The sequence below is a fragment of the Hyla sarda genome, chromosome 1, assembly GCF_029499605.1.
Source record: "Hyla sarda isolate aHylSar1 chromosome 1, aHylSar1.hap1, whole genome shotgun sequence".
Taxonomy (NCBI): Eukaryota; Metazoa; Chordata; class Amphibia; order Anura; family Hylidae; genus Hyla; species Hyla sarda.
Genome location: NC_079189.1, coordinates 398,263,842 through 398,285,130, shown reverse-complemented (window position 1 = coordinate 398,285,130; position 21,289 = coordinate 398,263,842). Strand labels below are relative to the sequence as shown.

The 21,289-nt window shown below is 40.6% G+C and overlaps 1 protein-coding gene across 1 annotated transcript in view; it reads left to right on the top strand.

Annotated features, from left to right (window-relative positions):
• The first annotated feature begins 1,331 nt into the window (after positions 1 to 1,331).
• LOC130277034 (uncharacterized) overlaps positions 1,332 to 21,289 on the top strand; it is an 88,556-nt gene continuing 68,598 nt past the window's right edge. The window contains exons 1-2 of the mRNA XM_056527267.1: positions 1,332 to 1,582; positions 15,049 to 15,375. Coding sequence (XP_056383242.1) covers positions 1,342 to 1,582; positions 15,049 to 15,375 — 568 coding nt within the window. The 5' untranslated portion in view covers positions 1,332 to 1,341. The remainder of the gene's footprint in view (positions 1,583 to 15,048; positions 15,376 to 21,289) is intronic.

Sequence of the window (21,289 nt, the reverse complement as noted above, 5' to 3'; positions counted from 1 at the left end):
GAGGTATTGCCTTAACTAACTAATTCCTCCCTATCAGGACTGACCTGGGTGGAAAAGGGCCAGAGGTCATGATTGGCCAAATTACACATGGTTTCCTCTTCTGCATTCTCGTACAGAGATAAAGTTATCTCTTTACATAACAGCAGCATACATTTACATTCAACAGATTAACAAACAATCAAGATGAATCATAAAATACCCTACATTTTGACTTGGAGCTGTGGGCCAGAGCAGACACCATAAAATGACATCCACCTGACAGGGAAGGTGGACAAGAGTGTTCTGCACTGAAACACCACACTAACAGCTGCTCTGTGCTGCACAAAGCAAAGCTGACAGCAACTCTGTACTGCACCATATGGCAGAGCTGACAGCTACTCCATACTGCGCCACACAGAAGAGATGACAGCTACTCTGTACTGCACCACACAGTGGAACTGACAGCTACTTGGTACTGCACCACACAGCAGAGCTGACAGCAATTCTATACTGCACCACACAGCAGAGCTGACAGCTACTCTGTACTGCACCACACAGCAAAGCTGAAAGCTACTCGGTACTGCACCACATGGCAGAGTTGACAGCTACTCTGTACTGCCCCACACAGCGGAACTGACAGCTAGTCTGTACTGCATCATACAGCAGAGCTGACAGCAAATCTGTACTGCACCACACAGCGGAACTGACAGCTAGTCTGTACTGCATAATACAGCAGAGCTGACAGCTACTCCATACTGTACCACACAGAAGAGCTGACAGCTACTCTGTTCTGCACCACACAGCAGAGCTGACAACTCATCTGTTCTGCACCACACAGCAGAGCCGAAAGCTCCTTTTAGTTTTTTATGATTATGAATGTGGCCTAAGAGATATACTTTGGGGTTTTATCAGCTAAACATGCTTTGAACATGAGCCCTGCTCTAGAGAGCTAGAAAAACTGCTGATTCTTACATTTTGACCATTCATGTGAATAGCTGACCTTAGAGGTTCATAAAGAGGTGTCCTGATTAGTGGGGAACTACTTTAAATTAGGGAAGGGGTTCAATAATCTTAGATCATTACATCTTACAATATAACTATTTATTATTTATGTACTGAATTTATAAGGCTTATAATGTATAGCAACAGCATATTCTGCAGTGATAGATTACTTTATTACTTTGTGTGTGTGTGTATATATATATATATATATATATATATATATATATGTATATATATATATATATATATATATATGGTATATATTATCTGTATAACAATTTGTATTTCATTCAAAAGTTACTTAAATATCCCACATGGTATTAAATATTTATTTTTTATTTTCTAGAGCAAGCTGTACTCATGCCATTGGTTCCATGCTGTAATGAAGTCAAGAAAGACCAAAAAATAACTGTTGGATGCCTCCTTAAACATGCATATGTGAAGGAGATTAAATGGCCTACAGCGTTTAGTGACGTCAAGTTCTTACCAGGCACAAACAGTTATCCAACAATCAGCATTATGACTCTTAACAGTGAAAACATGAAGAAAAAGGCTTTAACCTGCTCTGCCCATTATCAGGATAAACAAATCACAACTTCAAGTATGTTTATTATAATAAAGTTAAATATGTACAGAGCATCTATTTATCTATCTATCTATCTATCTCCTATCTATCTATCTATCTATCTATCCATCTATCTAAAATCCAAAAGAGAGATCCAACAGCACTCCAGGAGTAGATAAATAAACGTTTTTATTGACCCATGATCTGCAGTGGATGCAACGTTTCGACAGCATCACACCATCATTTTCAAACATGTTGGGGAATGATGGAGTGATGATGTCGAAATGTCGCATCCACTGCTGACCATGGGTCAATAAACACGTTTATTCACTTATTCCTGGAGTGCTGTTGGATCTCTCTTTTGGATTTTGGATGTCAATATTCAGTCTGCGACTGGGACTCAGTTACTGTCCACGTGCACACAGCATTTCTACCTACTTGATTGGTTGTGCTGCTTCTACCGTTGGTATTCTATCTATCTCATATCTATCTATCTACAGTCATGGCCATAAATTGGCACCGTTGAAATTTTTCTAGAAAATGAAATATTTCTCACAGAAAAGAATTGCAGTAACACATGTTTTACTATACACATGTTTATTCCCTTTGTGTGTATTGGAACTAAACCAAAAAAGGGAGGAAAAAAAAGGAAATTGGACATAATGTCCCACCAAACTCCAAATATGGGCTGGACAAAATTATTGGCACCCTTTAAAAAATAAGATTGTTTCAAGCATGTGATGCTCCACTAAACTCACCTTGGGCAAGTAACAGTGGGCAATATAACAATCACACCTGAAAGCAGATAAAAAGGAGAGAAGTTTATTTAGTCTTTGCATTGTGTGTCTGTGTGTGCCATACTACACTTGAACAACAGAAAGAGGAGAACTGTCCGAGGACTTGAGAACCAAAATTGTGAATAAGTATCAACAATGTCAAGGTTACATGTCCATCTCCAGAGATCTAGATTTACCTTTGTCCACAGTGCACAACATTATCAAGAAGTTTGCAACCCATGGCACTGTAGCTAATCTCCCTGGACGTGGACAGAAGAGAAAATTGATTAATGGTGTCAACGCAGGATAGTCCGGATGGTGGATAAGCAGCCCCAAACAAGTTCCAAAGATATTCAAGCTGTCCTGCTGGCTCAGGGAGCATCAGTGTCAGCGTGATCTATCCTTCGACATTTAAATGAAAGGAAACGCTATGGCAGGAGACCCAGGAGGACCCCACTGCTGACACAGAGACATAAAAAAGCAAGAATACATTTTGCCAAAATGATCTTGAGTAAGCCAAAATCCTTCTGGGAAAATGTCTTGTGGACAGATGAGACCAAGATAGAGCTTTTTGGTAAAGCACATCATTCTACTGTTTACCAAAAATGGAATGAGGCCTACAAAGAAAAGAACACAGTACCTACAGTGAAATATGGTGGAGGTTCAATAATGTTTTGGGGTTGTTTTGCTGCCTCTGGCACTGGGTGCCTTGAATGTTTGTAAGGCATCATGAAATCTGAGGATTTACCAACGGATTTTGGGTCGCATTGTACAGCCCCATGTCAGAAAGCCGTGTTTGCATCCGAGATCTTGGCTCTTCCAGCAGGACAATGACCCCAAACATATGTCAAAAAGCACCAAGAAATGGATGGCAACAAATCACTCGAGAGTTCTGAAGTGGCAAGCAATGAGTCCAGATCTAAATCCCATTGAACACCTGTGGAGAGATCTTAAAATTGCTGTTGGGAAAAGGTGACCTTCCAATAAGAGAGACCTGGAGCAGTTTGCAAAGGAAGAGTGGTCCAACATCCTGGCTGAGAGGTGTAAGAAGCTTATTGATGGTTATAGGAAGAGACTGATTTCAGTAATTTTTTCCAAAGGGTGTGCAACTAAATATTAAGTTAAGGGGGCCAATAATTTTGTCCAGCCCATTTCTGGAGTTTGGTGTGACATTATGCCCAATTTGCTTTTTTTCTCCATTTTTTGGTTTAGTTCCAATACACACAAAGGAAATAAACATGTGTATAGCAAAACATGTGTTAATGCAATCCTTTTTTGTGAGAAATACTTCATTTTCTTGAAAAATTTCAGGGGTGCCAACATTTACGGCCATGACTCTATCTATCTATCTATCTCATATCTAGATATCTATCTCATATATATATATATATATATATATATATATATATATATATATATATATATATATTATTTATCTATCTATCTATCTGTAAAGTCTGTTTCTGTATTTTTACATTTTTCTGTTTTAGGTCCTGTTCAGACATTAGTTTTGTGTCTGAACAGTTTCTGTGCTATTCTCCGTGGTTTGGGAAGAGTTAACCCTGCAGCACTGGGAGGTTATTTAAGGCCCCCCATTTGAATTACCCCCCATTTCCCATTTTTTAAATTATGTAATAAAAATAATCATATGTGGTACTGCCGCGTGCGTAAATGTCCAAACTATTAAAATATTCGGCTAGCTAAACCGCACGGCCGATGGTGTACACATAAAAAATACCAAAGTCCATAATTGTGCATTTTTGGTCACTTCATGCCACTGCAGACCACTGCGCAAAAAATGAGCCCTCGTATAGCCCGGTATGCAGAAAAGTAAAAAAGTTATTGGGGTCTTTGTGTTGTGTTAGTCTGTATTCGCACTGTGTGTTTTGTCAGTCCTGTTTTGACCTTGTGTGATCCTGCTACTTCTTGGATAGAATTCCTGAGCCTTGTGCTAATCTGTCTATCTAGGAGTGAGGGAGTCTTGTGCTTGTACCCGTATTTACTTGTATTTAGGATTTTTGTTTCCTTCTAGGCTAGTATACTGATTACTCAGTGGAGAGTGCCTGCTGGCTAGGAGTCTATTTGGCTTTGATATTGATGTCCCTGCATGCTTGTAGTGGGGTGTCTAGTGTGTTTTTTGTTCTGAGTCCAGTGTAAACAGTACCTTCCATTTCCTTACCTGTTTTATTGGTTCCAACTTGTTTTTGTTGGTTCTGTTATTGACCCCAACATGTACAGTTCCATTGGTTTTGTTGATGTCGAAGCCCATGCACTTTAGGAAGGGACTGGCTCCAAGTTTTCATTCACCACTAGGGTGTCTGATCAAGTAGGCCTCAATAGGTATACCTCAACTATGAGAGACATAATGAGAAAAAAATCCATAAAATCACATTGTCTGATTTTTTAAGAATGTATTTGCAAATTATGGTGGAAAATAAGTATTTGGTCACCTACAAAAAAGCAAGATTTCTGGCTCTCAAAGACCGGTAACTTCTTCTTTATGAGTCTCCTCGGTCCTCCACTCGTTACCTGTAATAATGGCACCTGTTTGAACTTGCTATCAGTATAAAAGACACCTGTCCACAACCTCAAACAGTCACACTCCAAACTCCACTATGGCGAAGACCAAAAAGCTGCGAAGGACACCAGAAAAAAATTGTAGACCTACAAAAGGCTGGGAAGACTGAATCTGCAATAGGCAAGCAGTTTGGTGTGAAGAAATCAACTGTGGGAGCAATTATTAGAAAATGGAAGACATACAAGACCACTGATAATCTCCCTTGATCTGGGGCTCCACGCAAGATCTCACCCCGTGGTGTCAAAATTATCACAACAACGGTGAGCAAAAATCCCAGAACTACACGGGGGGACCCAGTGAATGACCTGCAGAGAACTGAGACCAAAGTAACAAAGGCTACCATCTGTAATACACTATGCTGCCAGGGACTCAAATCATGCAGTGCCAGACGTGTCCCTCTGCTTTAGCCAGTACATGTCCGGGCCCATCTGAAGTTTGCTAAAGAGCATTTGGATTATCCAGAAGAGTATTGGGAGAATGTCATATGGTCAGTTTAAATCAAAGTAGAACATTTTGGTTTAAACTCAACTCATCGTGTTTGGAGGAGAAAGAATGCTGAGTTGCATCCAAAGAATCCAAAGAACATCCAAAGAACCATACCTACTGTGAAGCATGGGGGTGGAAACATCATGCTTTGGGGCTGTTTTTCTGCAAAGGGACAAGGACGACTGATTCGTGTAAAGGAAAGAATGAATGGGGCCATGTATCGTGAGATTTTGAGTAAAAGCCTCCTATCAGCAAGGACATTGAAGATAAAATGTGGCTCGGTCTTTCAGCATGACAATGATCCCAAACACACCGCCCGGGCAATGAAGTAGTGGCTTCGTAAGAAGCATTTCAAGGTCCTGGTGTGGCCTAGCCAGTCTCCAGATCTCAACCCCCTAGAAAACCTTTGGAGGGAGTTGAAAGTCTGTGTTACTGTAATGCCGAGCGCTCCGGGTCCCACTGCCTTCCCAGAGCGCTCGTGGCATCACTCTGCTTGCAGCGCTCCGGTCGGCGCTGCTGACCGAGAGCACTGCTACCCTGTCACCGGAGGGGATGCGATCCGCGGGACGGGACGTGCCCGCTCACGGATCGCATCCCATATCACTTCTCACCTGCCCCGTCCTTCCTCTGTCCCATCCCGGAACGCATGGCCCCGCTCTCTAGGGCGCACGTGCGCCGGCTCTCTGAAATTTAAAGGGCCAGTGCACCAATAATTGGTGCCTGGCCCAATCAAGTTTAATCACTGCCATTTCCATATAAACCCACTTTCCCTTCCTCTCCTTGCCATATCTTGTTGCCTAGTGCCTAGAGAAAGCGTTTCCAGTGTGTCCTTTGCCTGTGTTTCCAGAACCTTTGCTGTTGCCCCTGACTACGAACTTTGCCGCCTGCCCTGACCTTCTGCTACGTCTGACCTTGCCTTGCCTTGTCCTTTTGTACCGAGTCATCTCAGCCACCAGAGGGGTTGAGTCGCTACCGGGTGGAACGACCTGGGGGTTACCTGCCACAGCAAGTCCATCCCACTTTGCGGCGGGCTCTGGTGAATACCAGTAACCCCTTAGACTCCGTTCCCCTGGTACGGCCCACGCCATCACCTCTCTGGCACAGAGGATCCCCCTCCAGTGTCCTCACATCCGCCAGCCCGGATCCTGACAGTTACCCAGTGACAGCCCCAAAACAGCACTGCTCTAGAGGAGATCTGCATGGAGGAATGGGCCAAAATATCAGCAACAGTGTGTGAATACCTTGGGAAGACTTACAGAAAACATCTGACCGCTGTCATTGCCCACAAAGGGTATATAACAAAGTATTGAGATGAACTTTTTTTATTGACCAAATACTTATTTTTCACCATATTTTGCAAATAAATTCTTTAAAAATCAGACAATGTGATTTTGTTTTTGTTTTTCTAATTTTGTCTCTCATGAGGTAAACCTGTGATGAAAATTAAAGGCCTCTCTCATCTTTTAAGTGGGAGAACATGCATAATTGGTGTCTGACTAAATACTTTTTTGCCCCACTATATCTCTTTATTTACTATCTATCTCCTATCTATCTATCTATCTATCTACCATATTTATCGGGGTATACCATGCACCGGCCTATAACACGCACCCTCATTTTACCAAGGATATTTGGGTAAAAAAAGGTTTTTACCCAAATATCCATGGTAAAATGAGGGTGCGTGTGTGCGCGTGTATACCCCGATACACCCCCAGGAAAGGCAGCGGGAGAGAGGCCGTCGCTGCCCGCTTCTCTCCCCCTGCCTTTCCTGGGGTCTAGAGCCCTACTGCCGGCCCTTCTCTCCCCCTGGCTATCGGTGCCGCTGCCCCGTTGCCTCCCCCCATCCCCGGTGGCATAATTACCTGTTGACGGGGTCGGGTCTGCGCTGCTGCAGGCCTCCGGCGTGCTTCCCCTGCGTCGTTGCTATGCACGGCGCGGCGCACTGACGTCATGCACCGCGCCGTGCAGCGCATAGCAACAACGCAGGGGACGCACGCCGGAGGCCTGCAGCAGCGCGGACCCGACCCCGGCAACAGGTAATTATGCCACCGGGGTTGGGGGGAGGCAACGGGGCAGCGGCGCCGGCAATGGGTGCCGCTGCCCCTTCTCTCCCCCTGGCTGTCGGCGCCGCTTCTCTCCCCTGGCTATCCGCACCGGCAATAGGGCGCCGGCACCGATAGTCAGGGGGACAGAACGGGCAACGGCGCCAATAGCCAGGGGGAGAGAAGGGCCGGCAGCAGGGCTCTAGACCCCAGGAAAGGCAGGGGGAGAGAAGCGGGCAGCAACGGCCTCTCTCCCCTTGCCTTTCCTGGGGGTGTATCGGCGTATAACACGCACATAGACTTTAGGCTAAAAATTTTAGCCTAAAAAGTGCGTGTTATACGCCGATAAATACGGTATCTATCTATCTCCTTATGTACTATTTATCTACCTATCTCTTATCTATCTGTTTATTTAATATTTATCTATTTATCTATCTCTTTATTAACTATCTTTCTATCTTTTTATCTATCTCTCTATTTATCTATCGCTCTATATATTTATCTAGCTATATATTTCTATATTTACTGTTTTTCTTTGTATATCTATCCATCTATATCTATCTATCCATCTATATCTATCTATCTATATCTTTATTTATGATCTATGTATCACTTTATTAACAATCTATCTATCTCTTATCTCTCTCTCCCTCTCCTTCCCTCCCTCTCACTCTCTCTCTCTCTTTCTCTCTCTCTCTTCTTTATGTACTATTTGTCTATCTCTTAGCTATCTATCTCAATTTTTTTTACTATTTATTTATCTTTTTATGTATCTCCTATCTCTATCTATATATCTATCTAGCTAGCTATCTCTTTTTTTTAATATATATCTCTTTATTTACTATTTATATATCTATCTATCTCCTATCTAAATATCTATCTAAAATCCAAAAGAGAGATCCAACAGCACTCCAGGAGAAGATAAATAAACGTGTTTATTGACCCATGGTCTGTAGTGGATGCAACGTTTCGACAGCATCACACCATCATTCTCAAACAAGCTTAAGAATGATGGTGTGATGCTGTCGAAACGTCGCATCCACTGCTGACCATGGGTCAATAAACACATTTATTTATCTACTCGTGGAGTGCTGTTGGATCTCTCTTTTGGATTTTGGATGTCAATATTCAGTCTGCGACTGGGACTGAGTTAATGTCCACGTGCACCCAGCATTTCTACCTACTTGATTGGTTGTGCTGCTTCTACCGTTGGTATTCTATCTATTTATCTATCTATCTATCTATCTATATATCTATCCATCTATCTATCACTCTATCTTTTTATCTATCTCTCTATTTATTTATCTTTCTGTATATTTATCTAGCTATCTCTTTATTTACTATCTATCTATCTTTCTCTATCTCTCTATCTATCTATATCTTTATTTATGATCTATCACTTTATTAACAATCTATCTATGTCTTCTCTCTCTCTCTTTCTCTCTCTCTCCCTCTGTGTGTGTGTGTGTGTGTGTGTGTGTATATATATATATATATATATATATATATATACACACACATATCTTTATGTACTATCTATCTATCTCTTTATTTAGTATTTATCTATTTATCTATCATCTCTTATCTATCTCTCTCTTACTATATATATATATATATATATATATATATATTTGTGTACTATATATCTATCTCTCTATCTCTTTAATTTCTATCTATCTATCTCTCACTATTTCTCTCTCTATCTCTCTATCAATCTCTTTATTGACTATCTCCTATCTATCTATCTATCTATCTCTCTATCTATCTCTATGTATCTGTCTATTTAATAAATATCTATCCACAAGTAAAAATAACACTGCAGCACTCCAAGGTTTGTGAAAAATTGTGAATAGCATTTATTCCATCATAGTACAGAAGGCAACATTTCAGCTGCTAACATGCAGCCTTTTTCAATCAATTACACATTGCAAATGAGGAGATATAAATATGGTGGATACAGTGACATCATCCATTACATCACTAATTTCCAAAGAGATAATAACAAATATAAACACATGTAAACATTGGCGATCAGTGCAATAAACAAATTCCCCTACAATACAGTTTAGTTCATACATAGGTGCAGAAAGTATATAGTAATTTGTGAGCATAACATAGTGCAGCAAAGTGAAATAATTATAAATAAGACTCAAAGAGGCGGAGGCTCCGGGCGGATACTGCATGATGTAAACAGGCGCGCCGGTGGTGCCGGCATTATCTGACAGGTGCACGCCGACTGCTGAGCTGAAGTAAACAGTACGGAGGTCAGCCGGAAATGCGCATTTATGCGCATGCGCACCATGCGATAAGGTGCTGCGCAGACATGCTGAGTACTGGCACGTACTGGATGGGCATGCGCACAGGTGCAGTAGGGCAACAGGCTCTACTGAGGGCAAATGCCATATTGTGGAATAATGAAAATAACAGTGGGAAGCTGAAACAGCTGAATATAGCAAAGGTATATAGGAATCATACCTAGCAGGTAGTATGAGCAGAGAATACAAAAGTGGGTCATAATAAACGCTAACCACATGAGCAGTGGACACGGCACTCTGGACCCATCTCAGGGTATATGGCCCCAACCCAGAGCAAAAAATGTCCCAAGTGGAGGCAAAAAGGTAGCTCAGAGGTCACATCCAAAAGGAGGAACCACATGAGTCCACTCACTATAACATACATCCATGACCCGATGCTCGGAGTAACCTGCTGATGCAATAATATTAATGATGATAATGAGCCGTGCCCGATATTAACTCCTTGGGTACGGAGGTCGTACCTATACACCCTCAGCCAACTCCCTTTATATAACGCGGGGCCACGCCGTAGCCCCATGTCATAGTGGGTCGAGCCTGGCTTCTAACAACGGCCGGGACCCATGGCTAATAGCGTACGGCACTGATCGCAGTGCCGTGCGCTGTTAACCCTTTAGACGCAGCATTCAAAGTTGAATGCCGCGTCTAAAGTGAAAGTAAAGCACTGCCGGTTAGCTCAGGGTGCTGTTCGGGATGTCCGCGGTGAAATCGCGGCATCCCGAACAGCTGTAAAGACAACAGGAGGGTCCCTACTTTCCTCCATGCTGTCCGATCACCGAATGACTGCTCAGTCCCTGAGTTCCAGGCATGAGCAGTCAAGCGGCAGAATCATTGATCAATGGTTTCCTATGAGAAACCATTGATCAATGTAAAATATCAGTGTGTGCAGTGTTATAGCCCCCTATGGGAGCTATAACACTGCAAAAAAAAAAAGTGACAAAAAAAGTAAATAAAGATCATTTAACCCCTTCCCTAATAAAAGCTTGAATCACCCCCCTTTTCCCAATTAAAAAAAACTGTGTAAATAAAAAAAAAAAAATGTGGTATCGCCACGTGTAGAAATGTCTGATTTATAAAAATATACCGTTAATTAAACCGCACAGTCAATGGCGTACACGCAAAAAATTCCAAAGTCCAAAATAGCGTATTTTTGGTCACTTTTTACATCATGAAAAAATTAATAAAAAGTGATCAATAAGTCTGATCAATGCATAAATTGCACCACTAAAAACTTGTGATCACGGCACAAAAAATTGTCCCTCATACTGCCCCATACACAGAAAACTAAAAAGTTATAGGGGTCAGAAGATTTTTAACATATTTTAATGTATAAATTTTCCTGCATGTAGTTATGATTTTTTTCAGAAGTAATACAAAATCAAACCTATATAAGTAGGGTATCATTTTAATCGTATGGACCTACAGAATAAAGATAATGGGGAGATTTATCAAAAACTGTGGACAGGCAAAGTTGCAACCAATCAGATCGCTTCTTTCATTTTTCCCAGGCCTTGTTAAGAATGAAAGAAGCAATCTAATTGGTTGCCATGTGCAACTGGTCAACTTTGCCTGTCCACAGGTTTTGATAAATCTCCCCCAAGGTGTCATTTTTACCGAACAATGTATTGCGTAGAAACGGAAGCCCCCAAAAGTTACAAAATTGCATTTTTTCTTCAATTTTGTCGCACAGTGATTTTTCATTTCCATTTCGCTGTAGATTTTTGTCATTACAAAGTAGAATTGGTGATGCAAACAATTAGACATCATATGGATTTTTAGCTGCAAAATTGAAAGGGTTATGATTTCCAAAGGTAAGGAGGAAAAAACAAAAGTGCAAAAACTGGAAAACCCTCCGTCCCCAAGGGGTTAAAAATAAAAAATATTTTTCAGGCTGATCCTCAACTCGATGATAATAGTAAAAAGATGTAGATCTTGATGTTCATGCAGAATCTGTCTAGCCATCTCTGGAGGAAATAAAAAAGAAGAGATAAGTATCTCAGATAGACAACACAGTGTGAAACTAACAAAACAGAAATGGACAATTTACAAGTTAAGTAATATTCGCAATAGGAAAATCTGCACTACTGCCAATATTACTTAACTCAACACTAGAAGCCTTGTAAATTGTCCATTTGTGTTTTGCTAGTTTTACACTGTGTTTTCTATCTGAGATACTTATCACTTTTTTTTTATTTCCTCCAGAGATGGCGAGACGGATTCTGCATAAACATCAAGATTAGTGTTTAGCACGAATATTTGCAATTCAAATATTTATTGCGAATTTCGCATATTCGCGAATATAGCGAGTATAGCACTATATATTCGCAATTACAAATATTCGTAAAAATGTTTTCACCACAGAACACATTACAGTGATCTCATCCCTCCCTGCTTCCAGCTTGTGGTGTAAAGAAGGCTCCTATACTATTTACTGTATTGGGCTGGAGAGTGAATTTTCGCAAATATGAGAAAATGCTAATATTCGCGAATATCCTCATATTCGCGAATATCCTCATATTCGCGAATATCCTCATATTCGCGAATATCATCACTAAAGAATATTAGGAGATAGATAGATAGATGGCAGCAACAAAAGAATGCAGCAGCACACTGCCAGCACAAGGATATAGGTGAAACATGAACATGCAGATAAAACATGGAGCGCTATACAGCTATGGTGTAATAGATGTAAATGTGAAACTATGAGACAGTGAGGCACTTAGCTCGCAAATTTGTCTCTGCCGGCGGTCAAATAGCTACTTGTGCTGGTAGTGTGCTGCTGCATTCTTTTGTTGGTCTATATTTAGCCTAGTAGCATGCAACTGCAGGCCAGGTCCATATAATACCTCTGTTTACGTCTGTTTACATCATGCAGTACCCGCCCAGAGCCTCCGCCTCTGTGAGTCTTATTTATGATTATTTCACTTTGCTGCACTATGTTATGCAAATTACTGTATACTTTCTGCATCTATTGAACTAAACTGTATTGTAGATTAATTTGTTTATTGCACTGATCGCCACTGTTTACATGTGTTTATATTTGTTATCATCTCTATGGAAATTAGTGATGTAATGGATGATGTCACTGTATCCGCTATATTTATATCTCCTCATTAGCAGCTGAAACGTTGCCTTCTGTACTATGATAGAATAAACGCTATCCATGATTTTTCACAAGCCTTGGAGTGCTGCAGTGTTATTTTTACTTGTATGAAGCTTGGAGTGCTGTGACCTGGGATCCTCACTGAGTTGCACCCACCTCTCCTTTTGACCTTTGTGCTGCTACCTTCTTGTCTTTTTATCTATCTATACATCTATCCATCTCTATAGATCTCTTTATTTATTATCTATCTTTCTATCTCCTATCTATCTATTTATTTATACATACCTATCTCTCTATATCTATCTATTTCACTTTCACTATATATTTATCTATCTATCTATCTATTTATTTACTATCTCTTTCTCTCTCTATTTATCTAGCTTTCTCTATCTCATATCTATCTCTTTATTTACTATCTATCTATTTATATGCATATCTTTCTACCATTACATAAAGAATTATATTTATGGTTGATCTTTATCACAGAAATAATCTATTACAGTAGGTAATTAGTTGAACATTTCCACAGGCAGCCATACCAAATATGTTATTTTGAATAGTTTTTGCAGTTTAAGGGTAAGGTCACACGGAACGGATCCGCAGAATATTTTACACTGCAGATTCGCAGATGAAACAACCCTAAATTGTGCCGCCAGCTATTCCCTCTTGTGTGCTGCTCGCAGCAGCAATGCGCTGCTCCGAGCAGCCACACAGGCCTGAGAGTCAGCGTACGTATTCACAGTGTAATCACAGACATCACAGGTGTCAAGTTCCTGTGTGGTTGCTTGGAGTGGAGCATTGCTTCTGTGAGCAGCACACAGGGGGGGGGGGGGGGGACAGCTGGAAGCACAATTTAGGGTCGTGTCATCGGCGGTATTTTACGCTGCGGATCCGTTCCGTGTGACCCTACCCTAAATTTGTTTGAAAAATGGGAAAAAAGTGGGTGATTTGACTTTCATTAGAGGGTATTTCTATGTTTTAGGCTAGGTTTCCACTTTGGTTTTTTTCTGGCAGTTTTTGGACATCTGCCACTGCAGTTTTTGAGCCAAAGCCAGAAATGTATTCAAAAGGAAAATGACATATAAAGGAAGGACTTATTCTTCTCCTTCCTTGTGGATCCACTTCTGACTTTGGCTCAAAAACTGCAGTGGCAGATATCCAAAAACTGCCAGAAAAAAAACCAAGTGGAAACTTAGTCTAAGAAACTTATTTTTACTTTTAATTTTTTCAATCACTTAGACAGTACTGTGGAATACTATTGTATTGTAGTCTACTGTTTGATCAGCACTCTGCTAGTACAGCCTGCCAAAATAATCTAGCATGGCAGCCACAGAGTCCTTCAGACGGCCTTGAGCTGCAATTACAACTAATTGTCACTCTGTAACATGTGGGGTGCCAATCTGCACTGGGATAGGAGCTGCACCTGGCAAATTTAAATGGCAGCACTCCCTAGATGCAGCTAAAAATAGCAGCCAGAACAGCTGAGCCCACTCCATTCTTCACCATCACATATATACTTGGGGCAGTAACTTCACACAATGTTCAGTCTCGATGTTGCACGTATATACTAGCAATCACTTCAGTGGACCATATATGACTTACTAGTGACTACATTTTATTTGTGGAATTCGAAAGCATGGTCTGCTGTGCTTTTGAGTCCAACAACTCAAAGTGTACATTCAGGGTGCATATTTTTCTTCTAAGCTCAAGACTAAAAAAGGGTGTGCTAAGCTGCAGCATGTATGCCTCCTCCCTGCCCCACCCCTCCCTGTCCTTCATAATCAATATTATACAGGGCTTAGTTCTGGAGGCCAAGCAGAGAGGGGAGGGGGAGTAGCATACATGCTGCAGCTTAGCGCCACCTGTATGGCACTTGAGCTTAAAGGAAAAACATTATTTTATAATTGAGTGTGTCTATGAAAACCTAAAGTGTCATAACTACTATAACTTTATAACTTTAAGACATCTAAATGCAACAGTTTTTTTTTTAAAGTTAATTACTAAGTGACACTTTGTTAATTTGCTAATAATAATAATGTCATTGAAGGTAGTTACAATGTGACATAGATTCTACTTACAGGTTGTCATGCCAGCAGGAAGCATTCAAACAAAAGTAAATGCAAGTTTAGGATTTGGAATAAGCTTTCATGATCCTTTTATCATATGTTTACAAAGTACTCTTGGAATAAAATGTATATTTTTCAGTTCCAGATTGCATGGGTCGTTCTGTCAAAATTCCTCACATTGAGATTTTGATGCCTCCTTTTAGTGATGGCTTAGATGCCAACATACTTCTAGTTTGTTATGTGTCTGACTTTGTACCCAAAGACATCCAAGTAGTTTGGCTTCAAAATGGCAAGGAGCATGCTTCTAACCAAAACAGATTCAAAGCACTCAGTGGTGAAGATGGGCTCTATTCCGGAACAACTAAACTAAATGTCATCAGAGAAAGTTGGAAACAAGGAGACACATACACTTGTAAGGTGGACATAAGGGGAGAAGTCTTAATGCATAATATTAGCAAATGTTCAGGTAAGAATACTTTTATTTATAAGCATAAAAATGTTATTGTGTCACTTTAGTGAACTGTTACTAGAAGCAAAGATATAAAAAAAAGCTGTATTATTATATTCCAAAGGTACTTTACAATTGAAAACAATGTTGCAAGTTAGCGTAGAGTCACATGCTCCGTATTTTGCTGTTTATGTGCTGCTGCATATTTTCCTACCCATTAACCCCTTCAGGATCAAGCCCATTATTTGCAAATCTGACCACTGTCACTTTAAGCATTAATAACTCTGTGATTCCTTAACTTATGAATCTGATTCCATTATGAAAACTGCACCCCCTCAAAGTATTCAAAATGAGATTCAGAAAGTTTGTTAACCCTTTAGGCGTTTCACAGGAATAGCAGCAAAGTGGAGGAGAAAATTCAAAATCTAAATTTTTTTACACTAACATGTTCTTGTAGACCCAGGGGTAAAAGGAGAAAAAGCCCCCAAAACTTGTAACCTAATTTCTTTTGAGTAAAGAAATACCTCATATGTGGATGTAAAGTGCTCTACGAGCACACTAGAGGGCTCAGAACAGAAGGAGCGACAATGGGACTCTGGAGAGCGAATTTCTCTGAAATGGTTTCTGGGGGGCATGTCGCATTCAGGAAGCTCCCATGGTGCCAGAACAGCAAAAAAAAAAAAAAAACCTATGGCACACTATTTGGCAAACTAAACCCCTCAAGGAACATAACAAGGGGTATAGTGAGCCTTAACACCCCACAGGTTTTTGACAAACTTTCGTTAAAGTGGGATGTGAAAATGAAAAATGTGATTTTTTTTTTTTTACTAAAATGCTGGTGTTACACCAAATTCTTCATTTTCACAAGGGGTAATAGGAGATAAAGGTTCCCCAAAATTTGTATCTCCTTTTCTCTCAAAAAGGGAAACACCTCATATGTGGATGTAAAGTGGGTAAACTAGAGGGCTCAGAAGAGAAGGAGCGACAATGGGATTATGGAGAGGGCGAAATTTGCTTGGGCATGTCAAATTTAGGAAGCACCTACGGTGCCAGAACAGCAAAAAAAAAAAAAACATGGCACACTATTTGGGAAACTACACCCCTGAAGAAATGTAGAAATGTTACAAATTGTACAGTGAGCTTTGAAACCCCACAGGTGTTGGCATTTAGCGACGAATTTTCGCTAAAGGAAAAATGATTTTTTTTTCACTATAATGCTGGTGTTACCCCAAAGTTTTCATTTTCACAAGGGGTAATATGAGAAAAAGCCTCCCAAAATTTCTAACCCCATTTCTTCCAAGTATGGAAATACCCCATATGTGGATATAGTGCTCTGCGGCTGCACTACAGGGCTCAGAAGAGAAGGAGCACCATTGAGCTTTTGGAGAGAGAATTTGTTTGGAATGGAAGTCGTGGGCCATATGCATTAACAAAGTTCCCGTGGTGCCAGAACAGTGGACCTCCCCACATGTGATCCCATTTTGGGAACTACACCCCTCACAGAATTTAATAAGGGGTGCAGTGAGTATTTACACCCCACTGGCGTTTGACAGATTGGAACAGTGGGCTGTGCAAATGAAAAATAAAATTTTTCATTTTCACGGACCACTGTTCTAAAAATCTGTCAGACACCTGTGGGGCGTAAAAGCTCACTGCACCTCTTATTACATTACGTGAGGGGTGTAGTTTCTAAAATGGGGTCGCATGTGGGGGGGGGGGGGTCCACTGTTCTGGCACCATGGGGGCTTTATAAACACACATGGCCTTCAATTCCAGACACATTCTGTCTCCAAAATCCCAATGGCACTCGTTGTCTTCTGAGCCCTGTAGTGCAGCCGCAGAGCACTATATCCACATATGGGGTATTTCCATACTCGGAAGAGATGGGGTTACAAATTTGGGGGGGCTCTTTTCCTATTTTTCCTTGTGAAAATTAAAAATTTAGGTTAATACCAGCATTTTAAAATTTTTGACATTTGAATTTTTTATTTCACATCAAACTTTAATGAAAATTCGCCAAACACCTGTGGGGTGTTAAGGCTCACTATACCCCTTGTTACATTCCGTGAGGGGTATAGTTTACAAAATGGGGTCACATGTGGGTATTTATTTTTTGCGATTATGTCAGAACCGCTATAAAATCAGCCATCCTGTGCAAATCACCAATTTAGGCCTCAAATGTACATAGTGCGCTCTTACTCCTGAGCCTTGTTGTGCGCCCGCAGAGCATCTTTCGTCCACATATGGAGTATTTCCGTACTCAGGAGAAATTGTGTTACAAATTTTGGGGGTCTTTTTTTCCTTTTACCTCTTGTGAAAATGAAAAGTATGGGGCAACACCAGAATGTTAGTGTACAACAGGCTGCTGTAGACCCCAACTTTTCTTTTTCATACAGGGTAAAAGGAGAAAAAGCGCCCCAAAATTTGTAACGCAATTGCTTCAGAGTACGGAAATACCCCATATGTGGCCCAAAACTGTTTCCTTGAAATACAACAGGGCTCCGAAGTGAGAGAGGGCCATGTGCATTTTGAGGCCTGAATTAGGGATTTGCATAGGGGTGGACTCAGATGCAAGCGTTACACTTGCCTCTGCCACCAAAAATATTCTACGCCAGTGATTCCCAAACAGGGTGCCTCCAGCTGTTGCTAAACTCCCAGCACGCCTGAACAGCCAGTGGCTGTCCGGCCATGCTGGGAGTTGTTGTTTTGCAACGGCAGGAGACTCCGTTTTCGAAACTCTGCTGTACAAGACGTTTTTATTTTTTATTGCAGGGGGGGGGAGGGAGTGTAAGGGTGTACATGTAATGTCTTACTCTTTATTTTGTGTTAGTGTAGTGTAGTGTTTTTAGGGTACATTTGCACTGTCAGGGGTTTACAGTGAGTTTCCCACTAGGAGCAAATTTTCCGCCGCAGCTCAAACTTGAAGCTGGAAACTCACTGTAAACCTCCACCCGTGTGAATGTACCCTGTACATTCACATGGGGGGGGGCAAACCTCCAGCTGTTGCAAGACTACAACTTCCAGCATTTACTGACAGGTCGTGCATGCTGGGAGTTGTACTTTTGTACTTTTGCATATTGTAAATAGTTTGTAGGGCATACGTAGGAGAGAAGCTCACACAGGTTGTAAATACGGGAAAGTAAATAAAATGCAATTTGCAGGGAAGAGGATGTGTACAAGTATCCAGAGAAAGCCAAGCAGACACAGCAGTGGACTCCTGAACACACACATATCTGATATGTATTACTGGGAGGGCACACCGCAACAGAACCAAGGAACGGGCTGCAAACTGAATATCAATATGAATAAAGGAAAAAGGATAGCAGATTTAAACTTAATGCAACTGTATAAACTAAAGGAAACTAGCACCATATGTAAATATTTACCGTATTTTTCTCTTTAATGATGTCCATAGCCTTTACATCCAAAAGAGCGATAGAAAATAAATTGCAAAAAAATGCATTACTGTACAAGTAAAAATGATCATTTTTAATCTTGAGTGTATTTGCTATTGCTATAACAATTGTATGGTTAACTAATGCAGATGGTATCAGTGGTAGTTACCTTTAAATGGGCACTGTCCTTAAATAAAACAAAAAACAGTGGATAGGTCATAATATCAAAAGTTTCTATTGGTTGGGGTCTGAGTGTTAAGACCCCCACTAGATAGAGCTGGAAGAAATGTGAGCTATTTATGTTCTCTCCCGGCTCTAAGAAAGACACACAGCAGCCCAGAGGGAACACACATGTTATAGCAGGGGAGACACTTGTGGGATGGCTGAGCTAAGGAAACCAGGAGCATATAGATTTCAAGCTGCAGTCACTCTGAATATACACAAATAGTTGGCAGAAACAGCTAATTCTACAACACATTTTATTTTACTGTACAGGGGACAAGGAAGGGGGAGGAGGAAGAGGTATGTCTGTACGAAGAAACAGCATGTTAAGCATTGACTTGACTGTTAAACAAATGGATAGATGGCCAGTATTCAGTGTTACTCACAAAATCTTTTTCATTTGTACCTCATTTGTGGAAGTCCACACCTTTGGCAAAGTGTAATATTGGGTTGGGTTTGATATGATAAATTTCACGTCATTTAATCCCTTAAGGACCAAGCCCATTTTCACCTTAAGGACCAGGCCAATTTTTTTTTTGCGTTTTTGTTTTTTCCTCCTCGCCTTCTAAAATAGATAAATCCTTTATATTTCCATCTACAGACTCATATAAGGGCTTGGTTTATGCATGACTAATTGTATTCTGTAATGAAACCTCTCATTTTACCATAAAATGTACGGCGAACCCAAAAAAAAAATTTTAGGGAGGAAATTTAAATGAAAACCACAATTTTGTGCATTTTGGAGGATTTTGTTTTCACACTATACACTTTACTGTAAAAATTATGTCTTCTTTATTCTGTGGGTCAATACGATTAAAATGATACCCATGGCTAGATACTTTTATAGTTTTGTAACGCTTAAAAAAAATCTAAACCTTTTTGTACAAAATGAGTAATCTAAAATCACCCTATTTTGACCACCTATAACTTTTTCATTTTTCCATATATAGGGCAGTATGAGGGCTCATTTTTTGAGCCGTCATCTGTACTTCTTATCGATGCTACATATATAATATACTTGCATATATATAACTTTTAGATAATTTTTTATAAATTGTTTTTTAAAATAAAATGTGACAAAAAAGCTAAATTTTTGGACTTTTAACATTTTTTACGTTTACGCCATTCACCGTACGGGATCATTAACATTATATTTTGATAGTACGGACATTTATGCATGCGGTGATATCAAATATGTTTATAAAAAATGGGAAAAACGGACAATTTTTATTTTTTTACTTTTTATTTTTACATTTTTTTTACAACTTTTTTTTTACACTTTTTATGTCCCCATAGGGGACTATCTATAGCAATCCTTTGATTGCTAATACTGTTCAATGCTATGTATAGGACACAGCACTGATCAGCACTATCGGTCATCTTCTGCTCTGGTCTGCTCGATCTCAGACTAGAGCAGAAGACCCCGGGAGACGGCCGGAGCCAGATGAGGGGACCTCCGGCCGCCATGCCGGATGATCAGATCGCCTTAGCAGCGCTGTGGGCGATCCGATCATCCATTCAAAGTACCGCACTGCCGCACATGCAGTGATTTGTATTGATCACGGCATCTGAGGGGTTTATGGCGGACATCCGCGCGATCGCGGATGTCGGCCATTACCGGCGGGTCCCAGGCTGCTACTAGCAGCCTGAACCTGCAATGTATGACGCGAGCACCGTCCGATGCTCGCGGTCATACACAGGACGTAAATGTATGTCCTGGTGCGGGAAGTCCCACCAAACCAGGACGTACATTTACGTCCATGGTCGTTAAGGGGTTAAAGGAAATCTGTCAGCTATATATCATGCTTAGCAAATATAGACAGATAGCTAATAGGAGATAATACAAATGATACATCTCTCTTTGCTAATGGCTGTTTAAAAAGTTATAAAATCATGTTTTCATGAGCATGCACATCTCCTCTTTTGTCATCCCTGCCTGCTCTGCATGATTGATGTACAGGGCATCTAGCACTCAGCCTTGTACAGTACATCAATCAGTCAAGGCAGAGATGAGTGGGGGAGGAAGGCAGCAATACAATGGCTCGGCAACACCTCCATGATGCTCCAGCTCAGTGCATGATATAGAGCTGACAAATTTCATATAAGAACAATGATAATAATTTTAATTTAAATATATAGTACCAACATATTCCATAGTACATTACAACTCTGACAGTTCTGACATAGACATAATCAGACACTACAGACATTTCAAAAAGAGGTATACGTGTCCTGCTCACAAGTGCTAATAATCAATAAGGAAATAGAGTTGAGACAAAAATGTAGAAAGTACTTTATCTGTACAATAGTGCAGC